Consider the following 23,451-nt stretch of genomic DNA (forward strand, 5'->3'; position numbering starts at 1 on the left):
CCTTTGTGCACGCAGTGATGCAGGCCACTTGATTCCATTAGCAAAGGGACATTAACACTCAGAAGTACCATATATTCCTAAGGGGTGATGCTTCCCAAGTGGATCTTAACTTCTAGGGGTTGCTTTCTAGGCTCCTGAAAAACTGTCACTAACAATTTTGTCCTTGTGAAGCTCTATAACCGTAAGGCCGTAACGGAATATGAAAGCCACCCTAGGGGTTCAAGAATGCATGGCTCCAAAATGTTGTCGACTATTATGAAACTGGGTGAAAGATTTTTTTTTTTGAAAGATCCAGCAAATCACTGGCTTGATTCAGATTTAGCAGAAAGCAGCGGAAGAACAACATGGTGAAGATCTGAAGATCAAAGAAAAGAAAAAACAGCAGCCCTATTAGCTGCACAACAACACTCCTTACAATCCACAACAAGGCAACGCAGCTTCGACTCCGTTGATGAACTACGAAGAAACTAGGCAAGGTTGGCGTCACGAAAGCTCGCCGAACGAACCATCTGTCGCGCGTTATCGTACGCCACCGGAGCCCCGCCACCGCAGCTTCGACTTCACAACAACAAACAGTCGAGGCAGCCCCACGAACATGCCGGAGAAGAGCCGACTACCACGACCAATGCCATGCCTTCGACATTGCTCACCACCGTCATCGTTGCCACAGAAGCCACCGTGCACGTCCAGCCGTAGGAAGCACCCATGGGATCTGGGTGAAAGATTGGACCATGGTAGACTATTCTCAAGCTTGTGTGTGGTGATTTATCTTAATTCCATAGTAGACTTGTAGATGGCTGCTAGGCAATTTTGTTCTGATTTCACTTTTGAAGAACTGTATGAAAAATCAAGGATTTAATCCTTTTTATCATAAAAGTAAAGGACAATTAATGAAGCTGCATGTCCCATCAGGCGTACTGACGTACTACCTCCGTACGGAATTACATGACGCTAAATACATTCATTTCAGCGTCAAGTAATTCCAGGCCGATGGAGTATATAAGCGCATGTTTAAAAAGGTGTACTTGTATGGTGTTTACATGTGATGGTGAAAAGTAAGCATTTCTACACGCCTCTAGCTAGCTAGCACGAGCGTTAATCATGAATATCAACAGGCCATGTGTTTTGCATTTTGCATCAGTCTTGGCAGACAGACAGGAACCTTTTGGGGCCATGCTTCTAGGATTGGGGGGACTCTGCATGTTTGTCTCAGTCCATATGTTTTTGATGTTTTACTATTAGTATGACGCGTGCTCTACCTTGGCCTACCACCCAAGATCGGTGCAAGTGAGGGTGGATCGATGCAGCCTTCTTCTGGCCTTCATCATGATCGTCCAAAAGTGGTGCTCATCGACATCAACAAACGTATTTATATGGGATTGCTTGCGTACGTGATGCATGATGCGATGACCAAGGCACGCAACTACGTCCACGAGATTAGCCGTCGAATAAACTATACAGAGAAGGACATGTTCTTGGCCTAAAAAATGCAATAATTTACTTATTAATGCTCCACGTCCATACAAAAAAAATACTATGTTGTCTGACGACTTTAAGATATTGCTTTTTTTCGCGAATACGCAAAGCTTGCTTATCATTTCATTGATAGAAGGAGCTAGAATGAGTACAATAGATGGTACAACACATGACACGGACGCAAGAGGCGTGAACATGATGCACGAAACAAAGAGACATGAGATACTCGACCCAAACATAAAAACACAGCTAACTCTCCGACCGAAGAAACAAGCCAACCAACAACTAGACGACCGACATCTTCAAAGACAGCTCCGAGGACGCCGCGAGCAAACAAAACAACGCCTTCACGAAGGAGAACGACACCAAGACGCCGTCGTCGTCCGATCCGAAAAACCGGACCTAGGATTTCCCCTGATGCTCGAAGAGGGGCATAGATAATAGCCATGACAACGCCTTCAAGAAGAAAACGGCACCCGCAGGTGTCGCCGCTGCCAGCATGAGATGCAGGGATTTCGCCCTAGCCAAATTCCGAGCAATCCCAAGCCGTCGGAGCATGAGTCGGAGAAGAGGAAGTCAAGCATAGGCCGGAACTGTGACTGCGGGAAGGGGAGCCACGCCCGATGCCAAAGGAGGCATCGGTCGTCGCCGGACGTGCGAGCTTCGAAGGAGGGCAAGGCTGCGTGGCTGAGCGGAATGGGGGCAACACGGATGCCATGTTGGTCGGAGCCCCAGATAAGCCAGGATCTGGATGGGAGCGCAGATTCATTCCACTAGGACTGGAGCATCAGGGGCACAGGCAGGCCAAAGGAACTGGAAGGAGACGCAGCTCCCAGAGCATGTCGGACCCAAAGATACGCCGGGATGGACGGCCAACCAAGGGTACCCGCAGGGTGTTGGGTGCGGAGATGCCAAGAAGCTAGCGAGCCATAGGAGCCGGAAATAGCGCAGCTCCGGGGTGCGCAGGATCCAAAGCCACACCGGCCGGCCATGGACGCTGGAAGGGGACGCAGGTCCTTGACCGCCGGGTCGAAGCCGCCCCTGCGGGGATGGGTGGATGGTGAAAACGCTCGCACGCAGCCAAACTCCCGGCCGGCGCGCTACAGGAAGTAGCGGCCACCGGGCACAACCATGTGCCTCCAGGCCGCCTCCGAAGAGGGGCTGACCTGAAGCCGACCGGAGTGGAGGAAGGGTCGGGTGGGAGGAGGGGCGCGGCATGGAGGACGCGCCCAGCCGCCACGACGGGCCGGCCGGGAAGCAGCACAACCGGCTGGGGAGGCCCCAGATCCAATCGGGGGCGGACCGGGACGACGTGCCACGAGCCGGGGCAAGGCCACCCGCAGCAGCAGGCCGGGGAGAAGCCGCCAGGGAGCCACCGAGGAAGGCCGCCTCCGCCGCCGGTGGGGCCGCCGGCGCCGCCAGGGACGGATCTGGGGGGGCGTGGCGGATCAAGAGGCCAGCCGAGCAGGGGGGAACGGCCCCGCCGCCGCGATCCCAGGGCCCGGCACGGCTTCGCCGGCCGGCCCTCCGGCGACGGCGGCGCGAGGTAGGCAGGAGGAGGGGTGGCGGGCCGGCGGTGGCTGGGATCCCCCGTGTCGCCCGGGTCGGACGACGCGAGGGTCGGGCGAGGGTTCTCAGAAAGAGAGCCGGCCCGCGGACTTTAAGATAGAGATAATATCGCCGGCAGTCATAGAATTTGTGTTGGATGTTCAGTTTGGTGCTAAAACTTTAAAAATACGAATTTATAGTCATCTAACTTGTTGTGTGGTGCAAATACAGTGCTTTTTTTTCTGTATCCCGCATACAGCTGTCCATGTGGCATGCCAGCATGGGAGTGGCCCATTGTTAGTGGCTGGAGTACATGTTTCAGATAACTCCTTGATTTTATTGAAGTTTATTTAAGTACACAGAAAAGCACAGGTAAGACCCACTGTCAGTAAAGTGTATAAAAAAATATAGGGTGATGGCAGGGCACGCACGCGGTAACCACCACACAGAATGGCATCTGGTCGTTCTAAAGGATAATTACATTTTAGTGGTAATATCATTGACAGTCATATAACTTGCGTTGGATGTTTAGTTTAATTCTAAAATTTTAAAAATTACAGATTTGTAGTCATTTAACTTGTTGTGTGATGCAAATACGGTGCTTTTCTACAATAACTGGCGTATAACTGCCTGCGACTATGAGAGTGGCCCATATGTCAGTTAAATGACACTTGCTGGTTTTAAAGGATAACTTCCGTTCATATCCCTTTTCTTAAATTAAAACATGTGGGTCTGTCAGCAAAAATGGGCTACGATCAGTGCAACCCATTTTGCACGTTTGCTTCTTTAAGAATTTTATATGTAAATAAAAATTTAAAAATATTGTACAGAAACTGTACTGCTTTTTTTTGACAAAAATTGTATTGCTCATAGATGACCAAATTAACATAAGATAATGGAGCCGCTAGGTCTCAACCATATGAGCAAAATTAACATAAAAAGGAGACGCTTGGTAATGAACCAGCAACCAACGAGTAGAACACAAGACGATTTAGCGACTACACACCTTTCAAGTTCTATTGTCTAATGTGGATAACAATATTTTTTGAACCAGGATGCATGTGGAGCTTAAATGGGCTGCATATACTACAGCCAATTTTGCACACGCTATTTTCTTTAACATAGATGTAGAACATAAGTAATAAAGTCATGTTCAAATATTTCTCCCTCGCAAAAAAAAGGTTAAAATATTTCTGTGTTAAAAATATTATACATACAGAAGATGATTAGTAAATAAAAAAAATATAAGTCTAAGTATTATATAGAAAATGTTTAGTAAAACATAAGTAATAAAAGCATTTAAGATATTCGTAAAACTTAAGTAATAATATTATGTTCAAATATTGGTGTGTTAAAAATATTATATATACATATGGTGATTCGTGAATAAAATATTTAAATATAAACCTGTGTACTATGTTAGACATGACAGAACATTCATATCAAGAGTTTAAAGTTTAAATTATGAATATTTACACAAGCATGGAACTATACAAATGTGCGTTCAATTACAGAAATGTTTGTACAATTAAAATAATATTGTTGAATTATATTTTACAAGTATTTGTATTATTTGAATTATCTAAACATTTTTGTAATTCATAAATATATTGTTTTGAATATAAAAATACTATTTTTAAAATAATACATGAACAGTTCTGAAAGAAATTTATTCCTTTGTATCTACAATATTTATAACACACAAATTTTAAACATTATTTTTAATACTAAGATCATTATTTACATAAAAATTTCTAAAATATATAAAGGTGCATATGGCCCTTCCCAGTGCTTCAAGGTGTACAGATGTTAAGAATGTCATATAGGCAAAAAAATGATGTGGCAGAACAATTAAAGAGGAGAGGGAGTATTACGGTGACACTAGAAGGAAACGATGCTAAGCACGTGGACCTATGCAAAATGACTATCAATTAATGCATAAAGGTGTTTTGGTGTTAAAACATTAAATAAGGCATGCTTAGCTATACAAGTTAAGCACCAATGCATTGGGAAGAGTAATTGCTAATCTTTTTAATGCATTTAGCACTAATCCTGGTGCGGCGCTTCGACAACTAAGTATTCATTCGTCTACGCATGCCCAGTGTTGCCAACACCGGAGCGTGCCTTCGTCTAGGATGTGTCCCCGGGCTTGGCAACCCCAGCGCGACGCGTCGTCAACATCGTCTTCTCCCCGGCGCACCACTCCTTCAACACCACTGCACCCATCACTAACTCGGCGCCTCCTTGCGCCCGCGGCTCCACGGTGTTTCCTTGACTCCGGCTACCCTGACTCGACATCGACCATGGAATTCTTTGCACGGCTATCTCGACCACGGCTACACCATCCTACGCTCTCGGCTACCTCGACATCGGCATAAATGGCTATCATCCGCTTGAGCAACTCGTCGGCTTTCTCTACAGTCAACGCGTCCGTGCCGCGACACCGTCCATGACGCTCCCGCTACCACTGTGGGGGATGTCAGCTCGTCGGCTGCTATTCTCTCCAGTCTGACCGTCCGCGATGCTCATGTTATCTGCGACGCTACTGCTACGATTGCGGGAGGATGTTAGAGATATATTTGCGTTACATGTATTTGGTAGTGTAGGATTTGTAATCCGTCTCCTACCTTATCTTAAGAAGAGGCTTCTTACCCTTCAAGTCTTGTTTTTTTTTTTTTGACCTCACCCTTCAAGTCTTGTACTAAATATATATACTCGCTCTCGAGGCTCAATAATACATTCATCATATTGTGCAACAATCCCTCTCTATTCTTCTAACAATATGGACTAAGATTAGGATGGTCATCCATCCTCATCTAATCATCTCGGCAGGCCAAAGCGCAAGAAGACAAACCGATGATGGAGCCAGGACCTAATTTAATTAGGTCGGCCATGATAAAAAAGGACGCACATCAACCTGCCATTTCGATGGAGTCGTTGTCCATGGCGGCAGGTGCCGCTTTGGTATTTCTACGACCCACTCGTCATTTGTAGGGCCGGTTGGGACATAAACAAAAGGTCTGATTAATATATGTATCCATCTTTTTTTTTTTGCGAATATTAATCTGTATCTATCTAGAAAGGTCCACTGACATTTGTTTGTTTTCTCTGCTTGCGTCGACGGTAGGAGGGAAATTGATCGCGATATCGTTTCGGTCGGGAGAGAGGAACATAAAAGGTGCAGTGTATGATTGCTCGGCAAAGGGTAGCCAAAACACAGTGTCGTCGAAGTAGGAACCGATGGTACGTGAGGACGTCGATGCACCAACCCATGCTGGAATTTCTTTTGGCATATCTCTTTTTTTTTTCTGGATTTTTTTTTGGCGTTTCAGAGACGGGTCTTGTGTCAATTGTGTGATAGAAATAGAATGAATATATAGCTGAGTGCTCCAGACTACTAGTCTTGTTTGTATATAGCAAGCAAAAGAAAAAGAATTTGGATTTGACTATGTTTTTCCACTGCTTCGAGTTTTCACCTTGACTTGTCTGCGTGCCTGGTTAAAGCCACGCACACATACACCTTCCACACCCTAAACAAGTATACCAGGACGCCACTCACATTGACTTGCATGTTTCAAACCAACCAAGACGTGGTCCACCTGCCGCCGGGGAGCAAAACGCCGAGCCGGTGCCGTCCAACACAGGTCACCACGCACGCACGTCGCCGTCCGCCGGTCCCCGGAGCGTGGGCGAAGGCGAGACCCGGCAAGACGCCTACCACCCGACGCGTGTTGAAACCGTGACAGTGAAAAAACAGCTCCTCCCGCGCTGGGCGAGGGGCGGCGTCGTCCCGTCTCCCGGCCCGTCGCGTCGCGCCGAGGGAAACCGAACAAAACAAAGGGAGACGCGCGAGACGGGTCCGCGGTGCGGTGCGGTTCGGCCGGGTCCCCACGCGCGCGCGCACGCACGCCCACTCTTGCATAGTGCGGGCCACGTCACCGTTTGGGTCGCCACCAGGTGGGCCTCGACACCTGGAGCCCGCCACTGGGCGCGCGGGCGCCCTGTCAAGTGTCAAGTGAGAAGCGCACTCGCATATCACCTCCTCGCCGGCTGCACGTCAACCACATACCCCTCGCACGCGGCGCTGGCTAGCATATCCCTTGTGGTGGCTGACGGGCCGGGGCCTGGTTGGGGTTTCGGTGTGGGGTCGCCGTGAGATCGTTTGGTTGCTTGGGGACGGGTAGACTAGGAGGGCGTAGCAAAACGTGCGCGCGGGCCCCTCGCTCGGTCTCAGGGCGGATCCTCTGTGTATGTTTTGAGACACTGCCTTGACCAGGGGATTGTCCTCAGGTAAGTATAAATTTCTTTATTTTTATATATAAAAAATGTGCTTCCTCCTTTCGAAATTAATTGACGCAGCCTCGATATGATGTAAGTAAGACATTTGTATAAAGATTGTGCCGATTAATTTGGATTAAAGGGAGTAAACAATTCGCTATTTGAAAATGAATTGTAAGAACTTACTCCATTTTTCACCTGTTGGGAGGACTGATACCTTTGCGAATTTTTTCTGTGTACTCCCTCTGTTCATTACTATAAAATGTTCTAATTTTTCTTTGAATTGAATGTATAGACATGTTTTATTATGTTTGTTCTTATTCAGTCTGTATGTAGCACATACTACCTTTGTCCCGGATTATTTATTGCGGAAATGTATGTATTTAGATGTATTTTTAGTTATATATACATTTATTTCTATTCATTTCTGCGAAAGTAATTCAGGACGGAGGGGATATTAAAATATCCAAAACATCTCATGATGGTGAATGGAGGGAGTGGGTTGTTTGATACATAGGATAAATCATATACCAAAATTTTGAGGGATTTATTTGCACTGCAGTTTCTATGGAATGTTTTATCGACTGGAACCTTCTAAAAATATTTTTCTTTGTTTTCCTATTTGCCCAATTAAATAAAATATATCACAGCCACAATCCTAAACGAGTCAAGTGGGCATGCCATAGTAGTAATCATATTACCCCCCCCCCCCCTCCCTCTATATTTGCATGTTTCATCCTAAGAATCAAAGATGCCTGCAGGCCAGACAAATTATAAAAATGTTAATGTCACAAGATTTTGTTTTGACCTACAAAAGCACGCCATTGAGGTGTTAAAAAAATTACATGCGCACATACGACACAAAATGTACCTTAAGATTTAATGTGGTTTTCATCCGCATCTTACCTATCTAGTCAATTTAACTCATTGGTTTTTAATGACCTGAGCGACAGTTTAGTGGATCTGCATCAGTACGAACCATCTATTAATATTTAAAAAACGGTTGAGTTTTGATGGTTTGAGTTTGTAGGCACGACTATTTCTAGAGTATGACTAACTGAGATGGCAATATTTCAGGGGTACATATCTTTCCCTGGTTAACCTCGAAGGATGAATGCTTCCCTTTTCAACATTTCTAAAACAGGACATGTATGCTGTTAGATGCCAACATCTCGAGTAGCATAAACTAACAATAATTTGAATCATAGTTTAGTGCACTAATTGCAGTATGATTGACCGTCTATGTACTTTAAAATACTAATCTACAAATGGAACATCAACCTCACATGACCAGTACATGCTTTGAGCCATAAACAAAACCATAAAACATCTCCCAATCTCTCATCTGGTGTAGGCACGTGAGTGAAGTGAACTACCGTTATCGCATCACTCAAAATTGCACATAAGCATGCAAAACTACTTCTCGCATGTAACCTCTACATTTAGAAACTGATCCTGCACTACTTCTTGCATGTAATAAACTCATAAATTCACCCAATAAATGCTTATGGACATCTTGTATAAATTCCTGCCAAAGTTACAGTCCACATTAATGTTGAACACATCTCCTGTCCATTCTTACTTATTTTTTGCAGCCACACTTGACATTGATGTTACAATGCTTAACATTTTCACATTAATGTAGAAGAATCCTCAGTATGCCACACGGAGCATCCGCAGAGGATGAGGGGGGAGCCGGCCACGTCGAAAACAACAACTAGGCGCAAGCGAGTTCCATTTATTCCTCACCAAAAGCAAAGGGAAAAACCGCAGCTTTCGCCATTTTGCGGTTTTGCTCCTCCTGCCCCACTACCACCCTCGCCCCCATATTCTAGTCCCCCGTTGATCCCCTGCTTCTCGTCCCCTTCCACAGTTCCGCCCTCCCCTCCCTCCCACCGTGCCCCGCCCCCGGCCCTGCCGCCTCTGCCTCCGCAGGCGGCTCACGCCAATGCCGTGCCGCCTCCCGCCGAACCTGCTCCTTTGACCTCCCGTAAAAAACCTCGAGGGCTCCAGATATATCCCACCTAATCCTCCCACCCCCATTCCCGTCCCCTGCCGGTTTCTGCACACTCCGAGAATTCAAGAACGTCCCGGCAGCACCAACTCCCAACTCCCCGCAAGGCAGTACATACACTTCCGAGCGTGTACAAACAGGGCCGGCCGATCGAGCGGTGGAGGGGGAGAGGATGAAGAGCGCCCCTACCATGGACCCTGAGACCGCGGCTACCCCGGGCACTCCGCCGGAGAGCACGGTATGGCCGCCGGAGTTGCCTTTCTGATGATTCTTGAAAACCTCGATCGAGGGCCAGGCCAACCTTGCCGGCCGTCGTCTTGGCTGAATGTGCCTTTTATTTATTTTCGTTTCTGATGTTTGTCACGCGTTCTGGCTGTGCGGCAGGGGAGGCGGGGAGAGGGGAGGAAGCGGCTGCCGTGGCGGATGACGCTGAGCCTGGCGTACCAGAGCCTCGGGGTGGTGTACGGCGACCTGAGCACGTCGCCGCTGTACGTCTACAAGGCGGCGTTCGCGGACGACATCCAGCACTCGGAGACCAACGAGGAGATCCTGGGCGTGCTCTCCTTCGTCTTCTGGACGCTCACCCTCGTGCCGCTCCTCAAGTACGTCTGCGTCGTCCTCCGCGCCGACGACAACGGCGAGGGCGGCACCTTCGCGCTCTACTCCCTCCTCTGTCGCCACGCCCGCGCCGCGCTCCTCCCGCCGGGCCGCGGCGCCGAGCCCGGGGACGAGGACCAGTTCTCCGACGCCGGCGGCGCCGCCGCCAAGAAGTACCTCGAGTACGACAATGCCGACGCGCTGGGCGGGCGCGGCGGGGGCGCCGCCGCCAGCGTCAGGCGGGTGCTGGAGCGCCACAAGGTGCTGCAGCGGGTCCTGCTCGTGCTAGCCCTCGTCGGCACCTGCATGGTCATCGGCGACGGCGTCCTCACGCCGGCCATCTCCGGTGCGTCTTCTTGCCAAATCGCCAAACAAGATGCTGTTAATTCGGATCCAACAGTGGAGTGCTACTACTATTTTTGGACTGTTTATTACGATGTGGATTGCTGATTTGGAGATCGTGGGTCTGTTTCTGCAGTTTTCTCCGCGGTGTCCGGGCTGGAGTTATCCATGGAGAAGGGACATCACAAATGTAAGGATCCAATCATGGCCATGGCCCTCTTTCTTTCTATTGCTTTGGATTTACAAGGCAGATTTGTCCTCCCTATTACTGTTTTTGAGTCAAGGTCTGAACAGTTGTGGAATTGCTTCCCTGTTACTCCCTCCGTTCCATATTACTTGTCCCTGATTTAGTACAAAGTTGTACTAAATCAGCGACAAGTAATATGGAACGGAGGGAGTAGATCACTAATTTGATGCCTACCACTTCTTTTTACCTGAAAGTTTTACCTAGCAATGGTAGATAATGTGGCCGATCCGGGTTGTCGGTGGTAAAACCGGCCGAATGAAACAGTGGGTGGTGAAAGTTAACTGCAAGGACATGAACGAATTGGCATAGCCAGCGGCCGATGAAACAGTGGATGGTGAAAGTTAACTGCAACGAAATTGCCTTAGCCAACTCAGATGATCAGTTGCGTGCCAAGATGTATCAGTGTGTGTGCAGTACTTCAGTTCAGTTTCGAGAAACTGAGCATGATCACAGACAGGGATGTGTGGGTACCAAATAAGGGACTACTGCCAGTAGTCATCGCATGCCTAACAGTTGTTATGAGCAGGAAAATGGACCAATTTCCTCACCACTCATAGCTCCAACTAACGGTACTTTCCGTGTGATAATGGTGTTGGAAATGTAGTTGGAGTTAGAGATGACCATCGTCTACAATGTTATGCTTGTTTAGTTCAATGTGCTGTTGAAAGAAGAAAAGACCGACGGCACAAATATGGTATCTTGACAAGCGGAACATATGCTGAAGAAAATTCCTTAATTCAGAGCATAGGAACTTCGTTTCTCTTCTCCATACCAATAATTTAGCCTTTGTCGACTTGATTTATGCCTGCACATGTGTGCACTGTCCTTTATCGATTCTTTTTGTTGTGGATTTGTTCTGCTATATTTAAAACTCATTTCTAATAGTAGCTAGTCATTGTGATTCTGCAGATGTGGAATTGCCTCTTGCTTGCTTCATATTGGTGTGCCTGTTTGCACTGCAACACTATGGTACTCACCGTGTGGGATTCATTTTCGCCCCGATCGTGATCGCATGGCTTCTATGCATAAGCATGATTGGTGTTTACAATATTGTGAAATGGGAGCCTCATGTGTATCAAGCGTTATCTCCGTATTACATGTACAAGTTCTTGAAGAAAACACAGAGAGGAGGTTGGATGTCACTGGGGGGAATACTGCTCTGTGTTACAGGTAAAATGCTCAGTAACCATTTTTCAGTGCCTTGATCTGTGGATCATGACCTCTAATATAAAGTGACTTTTCTCTTTCAGGATCTGAAGCGATGTTCGCAGATCTGGGGCATTTCAACCAGTTGTCGATACAGGTGAAGAAATGGCTGCTGCATGCTCATTTTACTGGCGAATAATTTGTCTCTGATAACAGTTTCCTGGATGCAGATTGCTTTTACTTGCATGGTTTACCCATCATTGATCCTTGCATACATGGGCCAAGCTGCTTATCTGTCTAAGCATCATATCCTGGAAGGTGACTACAGGGTCGGATTCTACGTGTCTGTGCCAGGCAAGTCATGTTCCTCGGATCTTTTGCCAGTGGCGAGAATAATATTAAATTGTTGTTCTCCTTGTGCTGTGTTTTAAAATGTCTGCATTTTTGGCATTTTCAGAGGTAATTAGATGGCCAGTTCTGGCAATCGCCATTCTCGCGGCGGTTGTCGGCAGCCAAGCTGTTATCACCGGCACATTTTCGATGATCAAGCAGTGCACTTCCCTAGGCTGCTTTCCCCGGGTGAAGATCGTGCACACCTCCGCCCAAGTACATGGGCAGATTTACATTCCAGAGATCAACTGGATCCTGATGATACTGTGCTTAGCTGTAACCATTGGCTTCAGAGACACAAAACACTTGGGCAATGCATCAGGTATACCATGTTAATAAGTTTTGAATCACCTTATCCCCTGTTAAATTGACTCTATACATATGAATGATGATGTGGTGATGTTTCTGTAAAACAGGGTTGGCTGTAATAACCGTCATGCTGGTCACCACATGTCTGATGTCGCTGGTGATAGTCCTGTGCTGGCACAAGAGCATATTCCTGGCAATCGGGTTCATCGTGTTCTTCGGCACCATCGAGGCGCTGTACTTCTCGGCGGCGCTCATCAAGTTCAGGGAAGGAGCCTGGGTCCCCATCGTCCTCGCCTTCGTCTTCATGATGGTAATGTGCATCTGGCACTATGGCACCATCAAGAAGTACGAGTTCGATCTTCAGAACAAGGTCTCCATCAACTGGCTCCTTGGCCTGAGCCCGAACCTCGGCATCGTCCGTGTCCGCGGCATCGGCCTCATACACACCGAGCTCGACAGCGGCATCCCTGCCATCTTCTCCCATTTTGTCACCAATCTGCCTGCATTCCATCAGGTATTTGCAGATTCCTCTTCTTCTGAATCTTGACCGGCTTACCTTGTCAGACATTCAGAAGTGTGTTGACATTCACACCATTTTTCTGATGTTGGTGACGAGCAGGTGCTCATCTTCATGTGCATCAAGAACGTCCCGATCCCGCACGTCTCGCCGGACGAGCGGTTCCTGGTCGGAAGGATCGGGCCGAAGGAGTACAGGATCTACCGGTGCATCGTCCGGTACGGGTACCACGACGTGCAGATGGACGACCAGGAGTTCGAGAAGGACCTCGTGTGCAGCGTCGCTGAGTTCATCCGGTCAGGGGGCGGCGCCTCCAAGACCAACGGCTTGACGCCGGGCGTGGTCGACAGGGACGAGGAGCGGATGACGGTCGTGGCCTCCGGCAGGATGCGCATGATGGAGGACGAGGGCCTCGGCGGCGCGGCGGCGTCGGAGAGCACGGTCGGGCCCTCGCGCGCCGCCAGGGGGGAGAGGGAGATACAGTCGCCGTCGCCAACGCCAACGCCGACAGCAACGCCAGCGCCGGCTACGGGCGTCCGGAAGAGGGTGAGGTTCGTGCTGCCGGCGTCGACCCCGCGGCCGAACGCCGGCGTGGAGGAGGAGCTGCGGGAGCTCACGGACGCGCGGGAGGCCGGCATGGCCTTCATCCTGGGCCACTGCTACGTCAAGGCCAAGAACGGGTCCAGCTTCCTCCGGCGGCTGGTGATCAACTTCGGCTACGACTTCCTGCGGAGGAACAGCCGCGGCCCCAACTACGCCGTCACCGTCCCGCACGCCTCCACCCTCGAGGTCGGCATGATCTACTATGTCTGATCTCTGATGGAACTCCGAAGACTATAGGAAGAAGATAAAGCTAGAAGATGGGAAATGAGACGAATTTTCAGCTGTATATGCTAGATCTGGACATGTATGAGTTTTTGGTGTACATGTATGTAGCCTTGGTTTTCTTGTGCCTCTACCTTCTTCAACCTGTAAGTAGTAGCACAAAGCGCCATTAGAGAGGCTGTGAGGGCCAGAGAAGTTGTACTGCAGATCGAAAAGACGGAGCAGAAATCCAGAAGCTGTGATTTCCGTAGGCCATGGGCTCAGGTAGCTGTCAAGACCTCTGAATCTTGGTCCCCGCAAGTGTCTAAAATCTTCAGTTAAGCTGCGTACCGGGTTGTCGTGCTATTTTCTTCCTCAGCACTCGATCTCTAAGGGCATCTCCGGCCGTTCGGCCCCCCAGGGCGCCTAAATAGAGCGGCCTAGGGGCATGCCGACGCTAGTTCGGCCCCTGAGGCGACCTAGCTTCCAGTCACGCCCCCAAGCGTCGGCCCCAGGATGCGGGAAATTTAAACTTGGTCGTTCCCGCTTTCAAAAGACGTCACAAATCCGGCGATCGGACGTAGTCTGGCGTTACAAAAAACAGAGCGCCGCACGCCGCAAGTTCGCGTGCGCAATGATTCACTCGGCGGGGTTGGCTCCAGGCGTTGACGGAGTCGGCGTGCGCGGGCTCGGCGGTGTCGGAGCTGCTTCGGTGCTGGGCTGTGTCAGCGCGGCTTCGGCACTGCTGGGCGGCGATGTAGAGGCGTCGTTCGGGCTTGGCGTCCGTGTGGTCGTGGGCGCGGGAGCTTGCGTCGTCGGTGTCATCGGCGTTGCCGTCTGCATCTGGTTCATGATGAGGCCGCGCTCCGCCATGTACCACGCCCTGAGCTGCTTGTCGTTGCTCTGGAGCATGTCCGCCCCGCCCATCAGAAAAGCCATGTCGGTGTTCCTCTTCTTCGCGGCGACGTTCGTCCGGAGCAGGTCGAGCTTGATGGCGCTGTTCTTCATTAGCGACGACCACCGCGCCTCGGTCTTCTCTTCACGTAGGACGGCCCGGGCCTGGGCGTCGGCGAGGCAATGCTCGATGGACTCCTGCACTCGCGCGGTTGCCGCGTCGGCGTTTTCCCCCTTCTTTGCCAATTTGTGGCCGTCCGGCCGCCCCTCTGACGCGCCCGGAGTCGTCGCGTCCGGCTTGTATGTCTCCTTGGCCTTGTCGAGGGTACGTCGGACTTCCGCCCACTTCTCGCACTTGTCAATGCGCTTGTAGACGTGGAGGTGCTTGAAGTCGGCGTCTTGGTTGTCGCGCCGATACATGGTGAACATACGCAGCAGCTGCGCGGAGGAACAAACAGTTGGCGGGCGGCGGGCGTTGACGACGAAGAGATGCGGGCGAACGGCGTGCGTACCTAATCCTCAACGCTGGCGCCGCTCTCCGGGCGAGCCGCGACCTCCTCGACGATTCCATGCCATTTGTTGCACACCAACTGGATACGCCCCCAATGGTTCGCCATCGCCTTGGAGCCGCGCTGCATGTAGACGCCTTTGAAGTACGGGTCGACGAGCTTCCGCTCATCGAACTCGGCCTTGATGCGGTCCCAGTACGTCTCGAAGCTCTGGTTCTTGCCGGTGGTCGGGTCGAGGCAGACGACTTTCCATGCTTCGGCGAGGCATTCCTCCTCCTTGGATGTCCACTTGATGCGCGCTTCGCCTGTCCTAGCCGCCCGCTTCTTCTTCTGACGCCCCTTCATCGGATCAGGAGCTGGCTCCTCCTCCTCCTCGTCCTCGTCCTCCTCCTCGGGTTCCTGCGCTTCGTGCGCATCCTCGCCGTAGACGTAGCCGAGCTCGGCCTCCATGTCGCCGCTGAGATCCACTACCTCGTCCTGGGTGGCCAACCCGGGAGACGCGGCGGCCGCGGTCGATCCTGTCGCGATGATGTCGTCCATGTCGGCTCCTGTGTCGTCCGTGTCGCCGAGGTGCGGGAAGGGCGCGGCGGCCGCGGTCGATCCTGCCGCGATGATGTCGTCCATGTCGGCTCCTGTGTCGTCCGTGTCGCCGAGGTGCGGGAAGGGTAGCGGCCCACGGCGGAGATGGGGCGTCGGTGTGGACGCGTAGGCGGCGGGCGGCGAGTAGTTGTATGAAGGGTACTGCACGCCGACGAAGGCGGGCGAGGGTGTGCGCGTCGCGGGGTGGCCATGGGGGAAGGTCACGTTTGGGTTGAACCCCCCGTGCGCGTCGCCGTCGGCGTAGCCGAGCGACGACGATCCCCATGGAGATCCGACGCCTTGCTGTCCCCAGGGCGCGTACTGGGCGTGGCTGACGACTGGTGGATTCATCATCCCCGCGTGGTCGACCGATGAGGAAGACGCCGCCGCACGCGCCGCGTTGTCGCGGGCCTTCTTGGCAATGGCCCTGTTCCGCCGGCCGGTGGTGACTGCGTCGCGTCGCTGAACTTCCACCCTCCACTCGGCGTTCGACATGCCCGGTGGCTTTGATGGCGGCGCCCTCGGCTTCCTTTGCTTTGGTTGGGCCACGGTGCCAGTCGTGGTTGCCGCCGCGCGCGGCATGGCGTACTTCTTCAGCGGCATGGCGGCGACTGGAAGGCGAGCTGGAGTGGGTTTGGCGGGAGAAAGGGAGGGAATGGCGGGAGGAAGGCGAGCGAGCGGAGGAGATGAGAGGGAAAAGCATCAAGAAGCGGCGGGAAAAGGCCCTCGGGTCGCCGCCAGGGCAAGCCCACGCGCCTTTTTCGCTTGTGCCGGCTCCCCAAGCGCCCCCAGGGCGCCGGGTTCGGCCTGGGTCCGCCGGCACCAATTTTGGCCCGAGTTGGCGAAAAACGGGCTTCTGGGGGCGTGACTAGGCCGTTTTTTTGGCGCCGGCGCGGCAAAATCGCCTGAGGAGGGCCTGTTGGGGGCGCGGCTGGAGATGCCCTAACCGCTTCACCCGCACTCTGCCGGTGGTTCTCTTGCCCTCCGGTCGTCGTTCCGGCGACGAATGGGTGAGGGAACCCCAACTCTCCGCTCGGCTGTAGTTAAGGTTAGGTTTAGTGTGTTCCATGGCGGTGTTTGGATGGCGGTGACGCCGACGTTCAGAATAAAAATTCCCCAATCTCAGCCTCATCTCGATGATGTCCTCAGTGGTGAAATCGATGGATCTACGGTAACCTTATTCCATCGTTTTCTTGATGCGCGGATCTGGTGGAGTGGTGGTGTTTGTTGTGTCTATGGCGGAACTCATCTCGTGTGGTGTCGTCTTTGTTTTTTTTTGGGGGGGGGATTAAGGTCCAAGAATAAGGTTGGAGGCTTGTGGGTGGCAGTTCCGGTGTTTTGCCTCGACGACATCGATGGCATGGAGCGGATTTGGGTTTTGAGGAGCACATGGATGATCCCCGGTCAATGCGCCACAGCAACAATGGCCTTGCTGGCAGCAGGCCTTTCCTTCGGCTCACAAAGCCTTTATGGGCGATGGTGTTTCTTCACCTCCAAAGACGGCAAGTGGCAATGATGGCTATTGCAGAAATCTGCTTCGATGGAGTTTTCTTGCAAATGTTTCTGGACATGTGTCCTCTCTTTTCCTATCATGGTTTTCGTGATTTCGTGTTGTAATTTGACATCTGTTTAATGGTATACGAGATTTCTCAAAAAAAATTGTCTACATTGCACTGTACCGCTTCGCCCAAGGCCATGACGTGTTTGACGTTGATTCCAGATCGGACGGTCCCTATCCTCCTATGGGTCGCTATTTGAAATCCGACAACAAGCACCGTTCACTATACAAGCCAAGGATATGGGTTGTAAGTACCAATTCTGTACTGGGTAAAACCCTAGCCACCGTGTTCCAAATGGCCCGTATTGTGCTTATCCAAGCGTGACTAGAACCCTAGAAAATCTCCTGTCAAATTAGCTACTTTTCTGCCAAAATCTCCATTTCTATTTGTTTAGGAGTTAGTTAACTCTAAACCTCACAATTGGTACCATGAGTTGTAAGTTCCTTGACGAAGTTTTGGATCTGAGTACGGTCTGGGGTTTGGATCGTCATTAAAATCCCCCTCTTCTTTAGATCCCGGTCAGGGTGTGCCATCGTTGGCGGCGGTTTGGAGTGAACATAGTTCGGGAGTAGTTCAATTTTACATAGGTTGCAACGGATCACTTCCCCTATAGTAAAATATTGGTCTCTGAAGACAAATCGTGCATCATTAGTGGCAGGTGGCATTGGTGACAGCAAAGGTGGCGGCTGAACTTGGAAGGCAAGTCTGGTTGCTAGTTCGCCAGTCTAAAATCTCACCCTTCCCCACACTAGTTCCTCTTCTGAACTAGGTGAGTTCCTCCCACTGCTCTTAAACCATGGTTCAACATGACAAAGATTATGGAATCTGGTAACAATGTGGAATACTAGGAAGAGGGCCGGGAGGAATTTCTGGAGAAGAACTTGTTGGGAAACGTAGCATGCAATTTCAAAAAAATTCCTACGCTCACGCAAGATCTAACTAGGAAATGCATAGCAACGAGAGAGGGAGAGTGTGTCTACGTACCCTCCTAGACTGAAAGAAGAAACGTTTGGCAACACGGTTGATGTAGACGAACTTCTTCTCGTTCCGACCGACCAAGCACCGAACGTATGGCACCTCTGAGTTCTGCACACGTTCAGCTCGATGTCGTCCCTCCAACTCTTGATCCAGCAAAGTGTCGAGGGAGAGTTCCGTCAGCATGACGGCGTGGTAACGGTGATGGTGAAGTGGTCCGCGCAGGGCTTTGCCTAAGCACTACGTGAATATGACCGGAGGCGTAAACTGTGGAGGGGGGCGCCGCGCACGGCTAACAATGTTTGTTGTGTGTTTTAGCCGTGCCCCCCCTCATATATATAGGTTGGAGGGGAGGAGAGGCAGCCAAGGGGGCACCCCAAGTAGGAGAAATCCTACTTGGGGTGGGGATTAAGGTCCAAGAACAAGGTTGGAGGCTTGTGGGTGGCAGTTCCGGTGTTCTGCCTCGATGACGTCGATGGCATGGAGCGGATCTGGGTTTCGAGGAGCATAGGGATGATCCTCGGTCAATGTGCCACAACAACAATGGCCTTGCTGGCGGCAGGCCTTTCCTTCGGCTCACAAAGCCTTTATGGGCGATGGTGTTTCTTCACCTCCAAAGACGGCAAGTGGCAATGATGGCTATTGCAGAAATCTGCTTCGATGGAGTTTTCTTGCAAATGTTTCTAGACATGTGTCCTCTCTTTTCCTATCATGGTTTTCGTGATTTCGTGCTGTAATTTGACATCTGTTTAATGGTATACGAGATTTCTCAAAAAAAATTGTCTACATTGCACCGTACCGCTTCGCCCAAGGACATGACGTGTTTGACGTTGATTCCAGATCGGACGGTCCCTATCCTCCTGTGGGTCGCTGTTTGAAATCCGACAACAAGCACCGTTCACTATACAAGCCAAGGATATGGGTTGTAAGTACCAATTCTTGTACTGGGTAAAACCCTAGCCACCGTGTTCCAAATGGCCCGTATTGTGCTTATCCAAGCGTGACTAGAACCCTAGAAAATCTCCTGTCAAATTAGCTACTTTTCTGCCAAAATCTCCATATCTATTTGTTTAGGAGTTAGTTAACTCTGAACCTCACAATTGGTACCATGAGTTGTAAGTTCCTTGACGGAGTTTCGGATCTGAGTACGGTCTGGGGTTTGGATCGTCATTAAAACCCCCCTCTTCTTTAGATCCCGGTCACGGTGTGCCATCGTTGGCGGCAGTTCGGAGTGAACATAGTTCGGGAGCAGTTCAATTTTAGATAGGTTGCAATGGATCACTTCCCCTATAGTAAAATATTGGTCTCTGAAGACAAATCGTGCATCATTAGTGGCAGGTGGCGTTGGTGACAGCAAAGGTGGCGGCCGAACTTGGAAGGTAAGTCTGGTGGCTAGTTCGCTAGTGTAAAATCTCACCCTTTCCCACACTAGTTCCTCTTCTGAACTAGGTGAGTTCCTCCCGCTGCTCTTAAACCATGGTTCAACATGACAAACATTATGGAATCTGGTAACAATGTGGAATACTAGGAAGAGGGCCGGGAGGAATTTCTGGAGAAGAACTTGTTGGGAAACGTAGCATGCAATTTCAAAAAAAATTCTACGCTCACGCAAGATCTAACTAGGAAATGCATAGCAATGAGAGAGGGAGAGTGTGTCTACGTACCCTCCTAGACTGAAAGCGGAAGCGTTTGACAACACGGTTGATGTAGACGAACTTCTTCTCGTTCCGACCGACCAAGCACCGAACATACGTCACCTCCGAGTTCTGCAATGTTCAGCTCAATGACGCCCTCCAACTCTTGATCCAGCAAAGTGTCGAGGGAGAGTTCCATCAGCACGACGGTGTGGTAACGGTGATGGTGAAGTGGTCCGCGCAGGGCTTGGCCTAAGCACTACGTGAATATGACCGGAGGCGTAAACTGTGGAGGGGGGCGCCGCACACGGCTAACAATGTTTGTTGTGTGTTCTAGCCGTGCCCCCCTCATATATATAGGTTGGAGGGGAGGAGAGGCAGCCAAGGGGGCACCCCAAGTAGGAGGAATCCTACTTGGGGTGGGGATTAAGGTCCAAGAACAAGGTTGGAGGCTTGTGGGTGGCAGTTCCGGTGTTCTGCCTCGATGACATCGATGGCATGGAGCGGATCTGGGTTTCGAGGAGCACAGGGATGATCCTCGGTCAATGCTCCACAACAACAATGGCCTTGCTGGTGGCAGGTCTTTCCTTCGGCTCACAAAGCCTTTATGGGCGATGGTGTTTCTTCAACTCCCACTACAAAAAAAAAACACTTCCGTGATGATACGTGTTTGTCGCAGTAGGTCGCTTTTTTTGTCGTGCATGTACATCCATGACAAATTTATGACAGAATCAAGATAGTCATACATGTGCTGTCGTAGAAGTGTTCCATGACATTACCAAAATTATCATCACGGAAGTGTCCACTTCCATGACGATAAATCGCGCGTCACAGAAGTGCTTTCGTCAAGGGTGACCGACACATGACATCCATCGTAACGGAACACCGTTAAGCTATCGGGTCGGGTTTTGGATCCGATAACCCGTTAACAACCCCGACCAATGGGAAATTTCCACGCGTAAAATTCTTATTGGCCGGACGAAACACGTGTCAGCTTGTCAGTGGGTCAGATAGGCGCCTATGATACGTCGACACGTGGCACGGCCCAACAGAGGCCCATTCCTGTGAAAAGGCCGGCCCGTTTGACTTGGTTAAAAGCTGGCGGCCCGGCCCATGGAAAGCCTGTTAACGACCTGTTCGCATATAGCCCATTTACAACCCGCTAACCCAAGGCCCGTTACGCCCTATCCGAACTAGGCCCAGTAGCGTCATCTGGGCCATCCAATATGATTCTAGCCCGTTTTCACTTCTGGCCCATGTATGGCCCATGACGTCTTTCGGCCCATATGAGGCCCTATGTAACTCTTGGCCTATTAACGACCCGTGGTGAAACTGGCCCGTAATGAACAGTGTATCACTTTACACCCATTAACGGCCCGTGGTGAAACTGGCCCGTAATGAACAGTGTATCACTTTATACCCATTAACGGCCTGTTATTCCGTTGGGCCGTTTCCAGCCCATGTTATCTTTTGGCCTTCTCAGAGCCCATTTATTCTTGGGCTCATTTGCAGCATTCGTTTACTTACGGCCCGTTACTGTCATTTTCTGCTTGTGGGCCAAATTCAGCCCGTGGTTACAGTCGGCCCGTTTGTGGTCCGTTAATATGTTGGGCCGTTTTCATAGCGTCATCAAATACGGCCTATTAACGATGGCCCGTTACCGCCGGTCCATGAATGGACGATTCCAACTCTAGACCGTTTACGGCCATAATGCGGCCTGTTATTGGCCCATGTTTGGCCAATGGATCATACGTCCCGTATAAGGCCCATTGATGATACGGCCCGTAGAAGGCCTACTATTTCTACGGCCCGTAAAAGGCTCACTGTTTCTATGGCCCGTAGGAGGCCCAGTGTCACTACAGTAAATATTAGCCCATGGTTATTGTGGCCTAGTTTTAAAAAATAGGTTATTGCAGCCACTAGTTAACCGCGGAAAAGAACTGCAATGACTACAAGCAAACAAATAAACAAGACAACAAGGAAATAAATAAGCAAGCAACTAACGCTAGACTATCACGGCTATTACACATATTACATCCACTGGGCATCAAAGTTTGCCACCAGTGCAAATATAGGGAACAAAGCAGCATATCATATACACTGGCCGTCAAAATTGGCCACCAGTGCAAATAAATGCGGCAGCAAAACAAGAGCATAACTGAAACAACTTCAGAAGAGCTCAAGAAACGTTATCCTAGGTATCCACCATGCTGGCAATAAGCTTAGCAAGCTGATTAGCTTTGTCCTGTTTGGCGCTAAAATCCTCCAACGCTTGCTGTTGCACCAGAAAGTATGCATCTGAATGCTCCAGGGACTTCCGCAGTCCTTCCGCTTCTTGTCGCAGCACAACTGATCGATGTCTTTCAGCTTGTAGTTGAGACTCAAGAAACCGAACTGATTCAGACAGTGAGTTTGAATAGCTTGTGCAAGTGGTAGTGGCCAGTAACTCCAACAATAAACCAAGACAGGATGTGTCACTATCCTGAACCTTATCTGCATTACTTCCTTTACCGTTTCTTAATAAGGCACTCTTCCCCAATATTCTGTCAGCATTCTAAAAGAAGAAACAAGCAGACACATAACAAGTTTAGCATGTACTACTATATGAAACTCATTTCGGTGAATCAGTTCATTAGTAAGGTGGACAGGATTAAACTACCAAGTCTTCTATTGCCAAGTACTAGTACATAATAAAAGCATCAAACAAACATATATCTATGTCCTATGGTAGCAATGGAATCTTAAATTAGAACAGTTGTTCTTCAGGTTTAGGCACTTGTTCTACATGAACAGAGTACAGTAAAACGCAAGAATATAATACTTAAAAATAGAAAATAAGCTCATAGACTTTACCACATTCTTGGTTCGGGACCAATACAGAACAAGGCGTTCCCAGTCATCGTCCAGTAAATGTGTCTCAGGTGAACGTAAGGGAATTTGATGAGTTTCTTTGCCAGTGAAGTACATTTTCTTCAGGTAATTCCGATACTGCCACCAAGCATTCTTGAAGATAGCAGAGGTATTAGCACAGGTTACTTCATCCTGAGTTTCCAAATCGGTCCTTCTCTATAGAGAAAAATGGGAAAATTTGCTGTATTATAACCATCCTGGAGGTAGGATGTATGGGACGAAGCAAAGTAATTGCCATGAATAACATTACTTACACATAACTCCTGAACAAACACCTGCAACTGGCATTTTCCTTCATCTTCAGTATAATATTTCCAAGATGGGAAGATACGCACATACGATTTAACAACATCAAATGAGATAGATGCTAAACTACGACTAGCTGGTTGTGCTTCCTCCACAGGAATAGGCGTACTAACTGGTGGCGTTGGGATTCGCCGTGATAGTACTGGCCCTTTTGGTACTAGAGCTGCCTTACTAACTGCTCTTGTTTGGGAGCTCTGTGGTGGAGATGGTGCCGTGTCAACAGGAACTGGGTTACTATCGGCTAGGGTTGGGGTTAGATTGGGTGAAGCTGGTTCTCTGTCCATCGTAGTAGGGGTACAATCTGCGAGAGTTTGGGTTATGTGTGGTAGGGCTGGTTCTTGTGCATGTACAACCGGGGTGCTATCTCCACCAAGAGGTAGCACTGTTTTATTTGAAGACCATGTTTTTAGTCCGCTA

The 23,451-nt window shown here is 49.9% G+C and overlaps 1 protein-coding gene across 1 annotated transcript; it reads left to right on the top strand.

The window, feature by feature from the left end:
* The first annotated feature begins 9,168 nt into the window (after nucleotides 1–9,168).
* On the top strand, nucleotides 9,169–13,939 carry LOC123148375 (potassium transporter 10). Its single transcript, XM_044567765.1, has 9 exons — nucleotides 9,169–9,554; nucleotides 9,701–10,259; nucleotides 10,392–10,445; nucleotides 11,412–11,672; nucleotides 11,753–11,805; nucleotides 11,879–12,002; nucleotides 12,106–12,360; nucleotides 12,455–12,861; nucleotides 12,967–13,939. Exons 1-9 carry the CDS (start codon nucleotides 9,489–9,491, stop codon nucleotides 13,675–13,677), a joined length of 2,490 nt encoding a protein of 829 aa, XP_044423700.1. The 5' UTR covers nucleotides 9,169–9,488; the 3' UTR covers nucleotides 13,678–13,939.
* The last annotated feature ends 9,512 nt before the right edge of the window (nucleotides 13,940–23,451 follow it).

This window comes from Triticum aestivum, chromosome 7A (assembly GCF_018294505.1).
Source record: "Triticum aestivum cultivar Chinese Spring chromosome 7A, IWGSC CS RefSeq v2.1, whole genome shotgun sequence".
Taxonomy (NCBI): domain Eukaryota; kingdom Viridiplantae; phylum Streptophyta; class Magnoliopsida; order Poales; family Poaceae; genus Triticum; species Triticum aestivum.

Bases quoted from the DNA above. Each gene is read 5' to 3' on its own strand.
- LOC123148375 (XM_044567765.1), top strand. From the start codon at position 9,489: ATGAAGAGCGCCCCTACCATGGACCCTGAGACCGCGGCTACCCCGGGC. The intron at 9,555-9,700 runs GTATGGCCGCCG...GCTGTGCGGCAG, and splicing joins GCACTCCGCCGGAGAGCACG to GGGAGGCGGGGAGAGGGGAG. The intron at 10,260-10,391 runs GTGCGTCTTCTT...CTGTTTCTGCAG, and splicing joins CCTCACGCCGGCCATCTCCG to TTTTCTCCGCGGTGTCCGGG.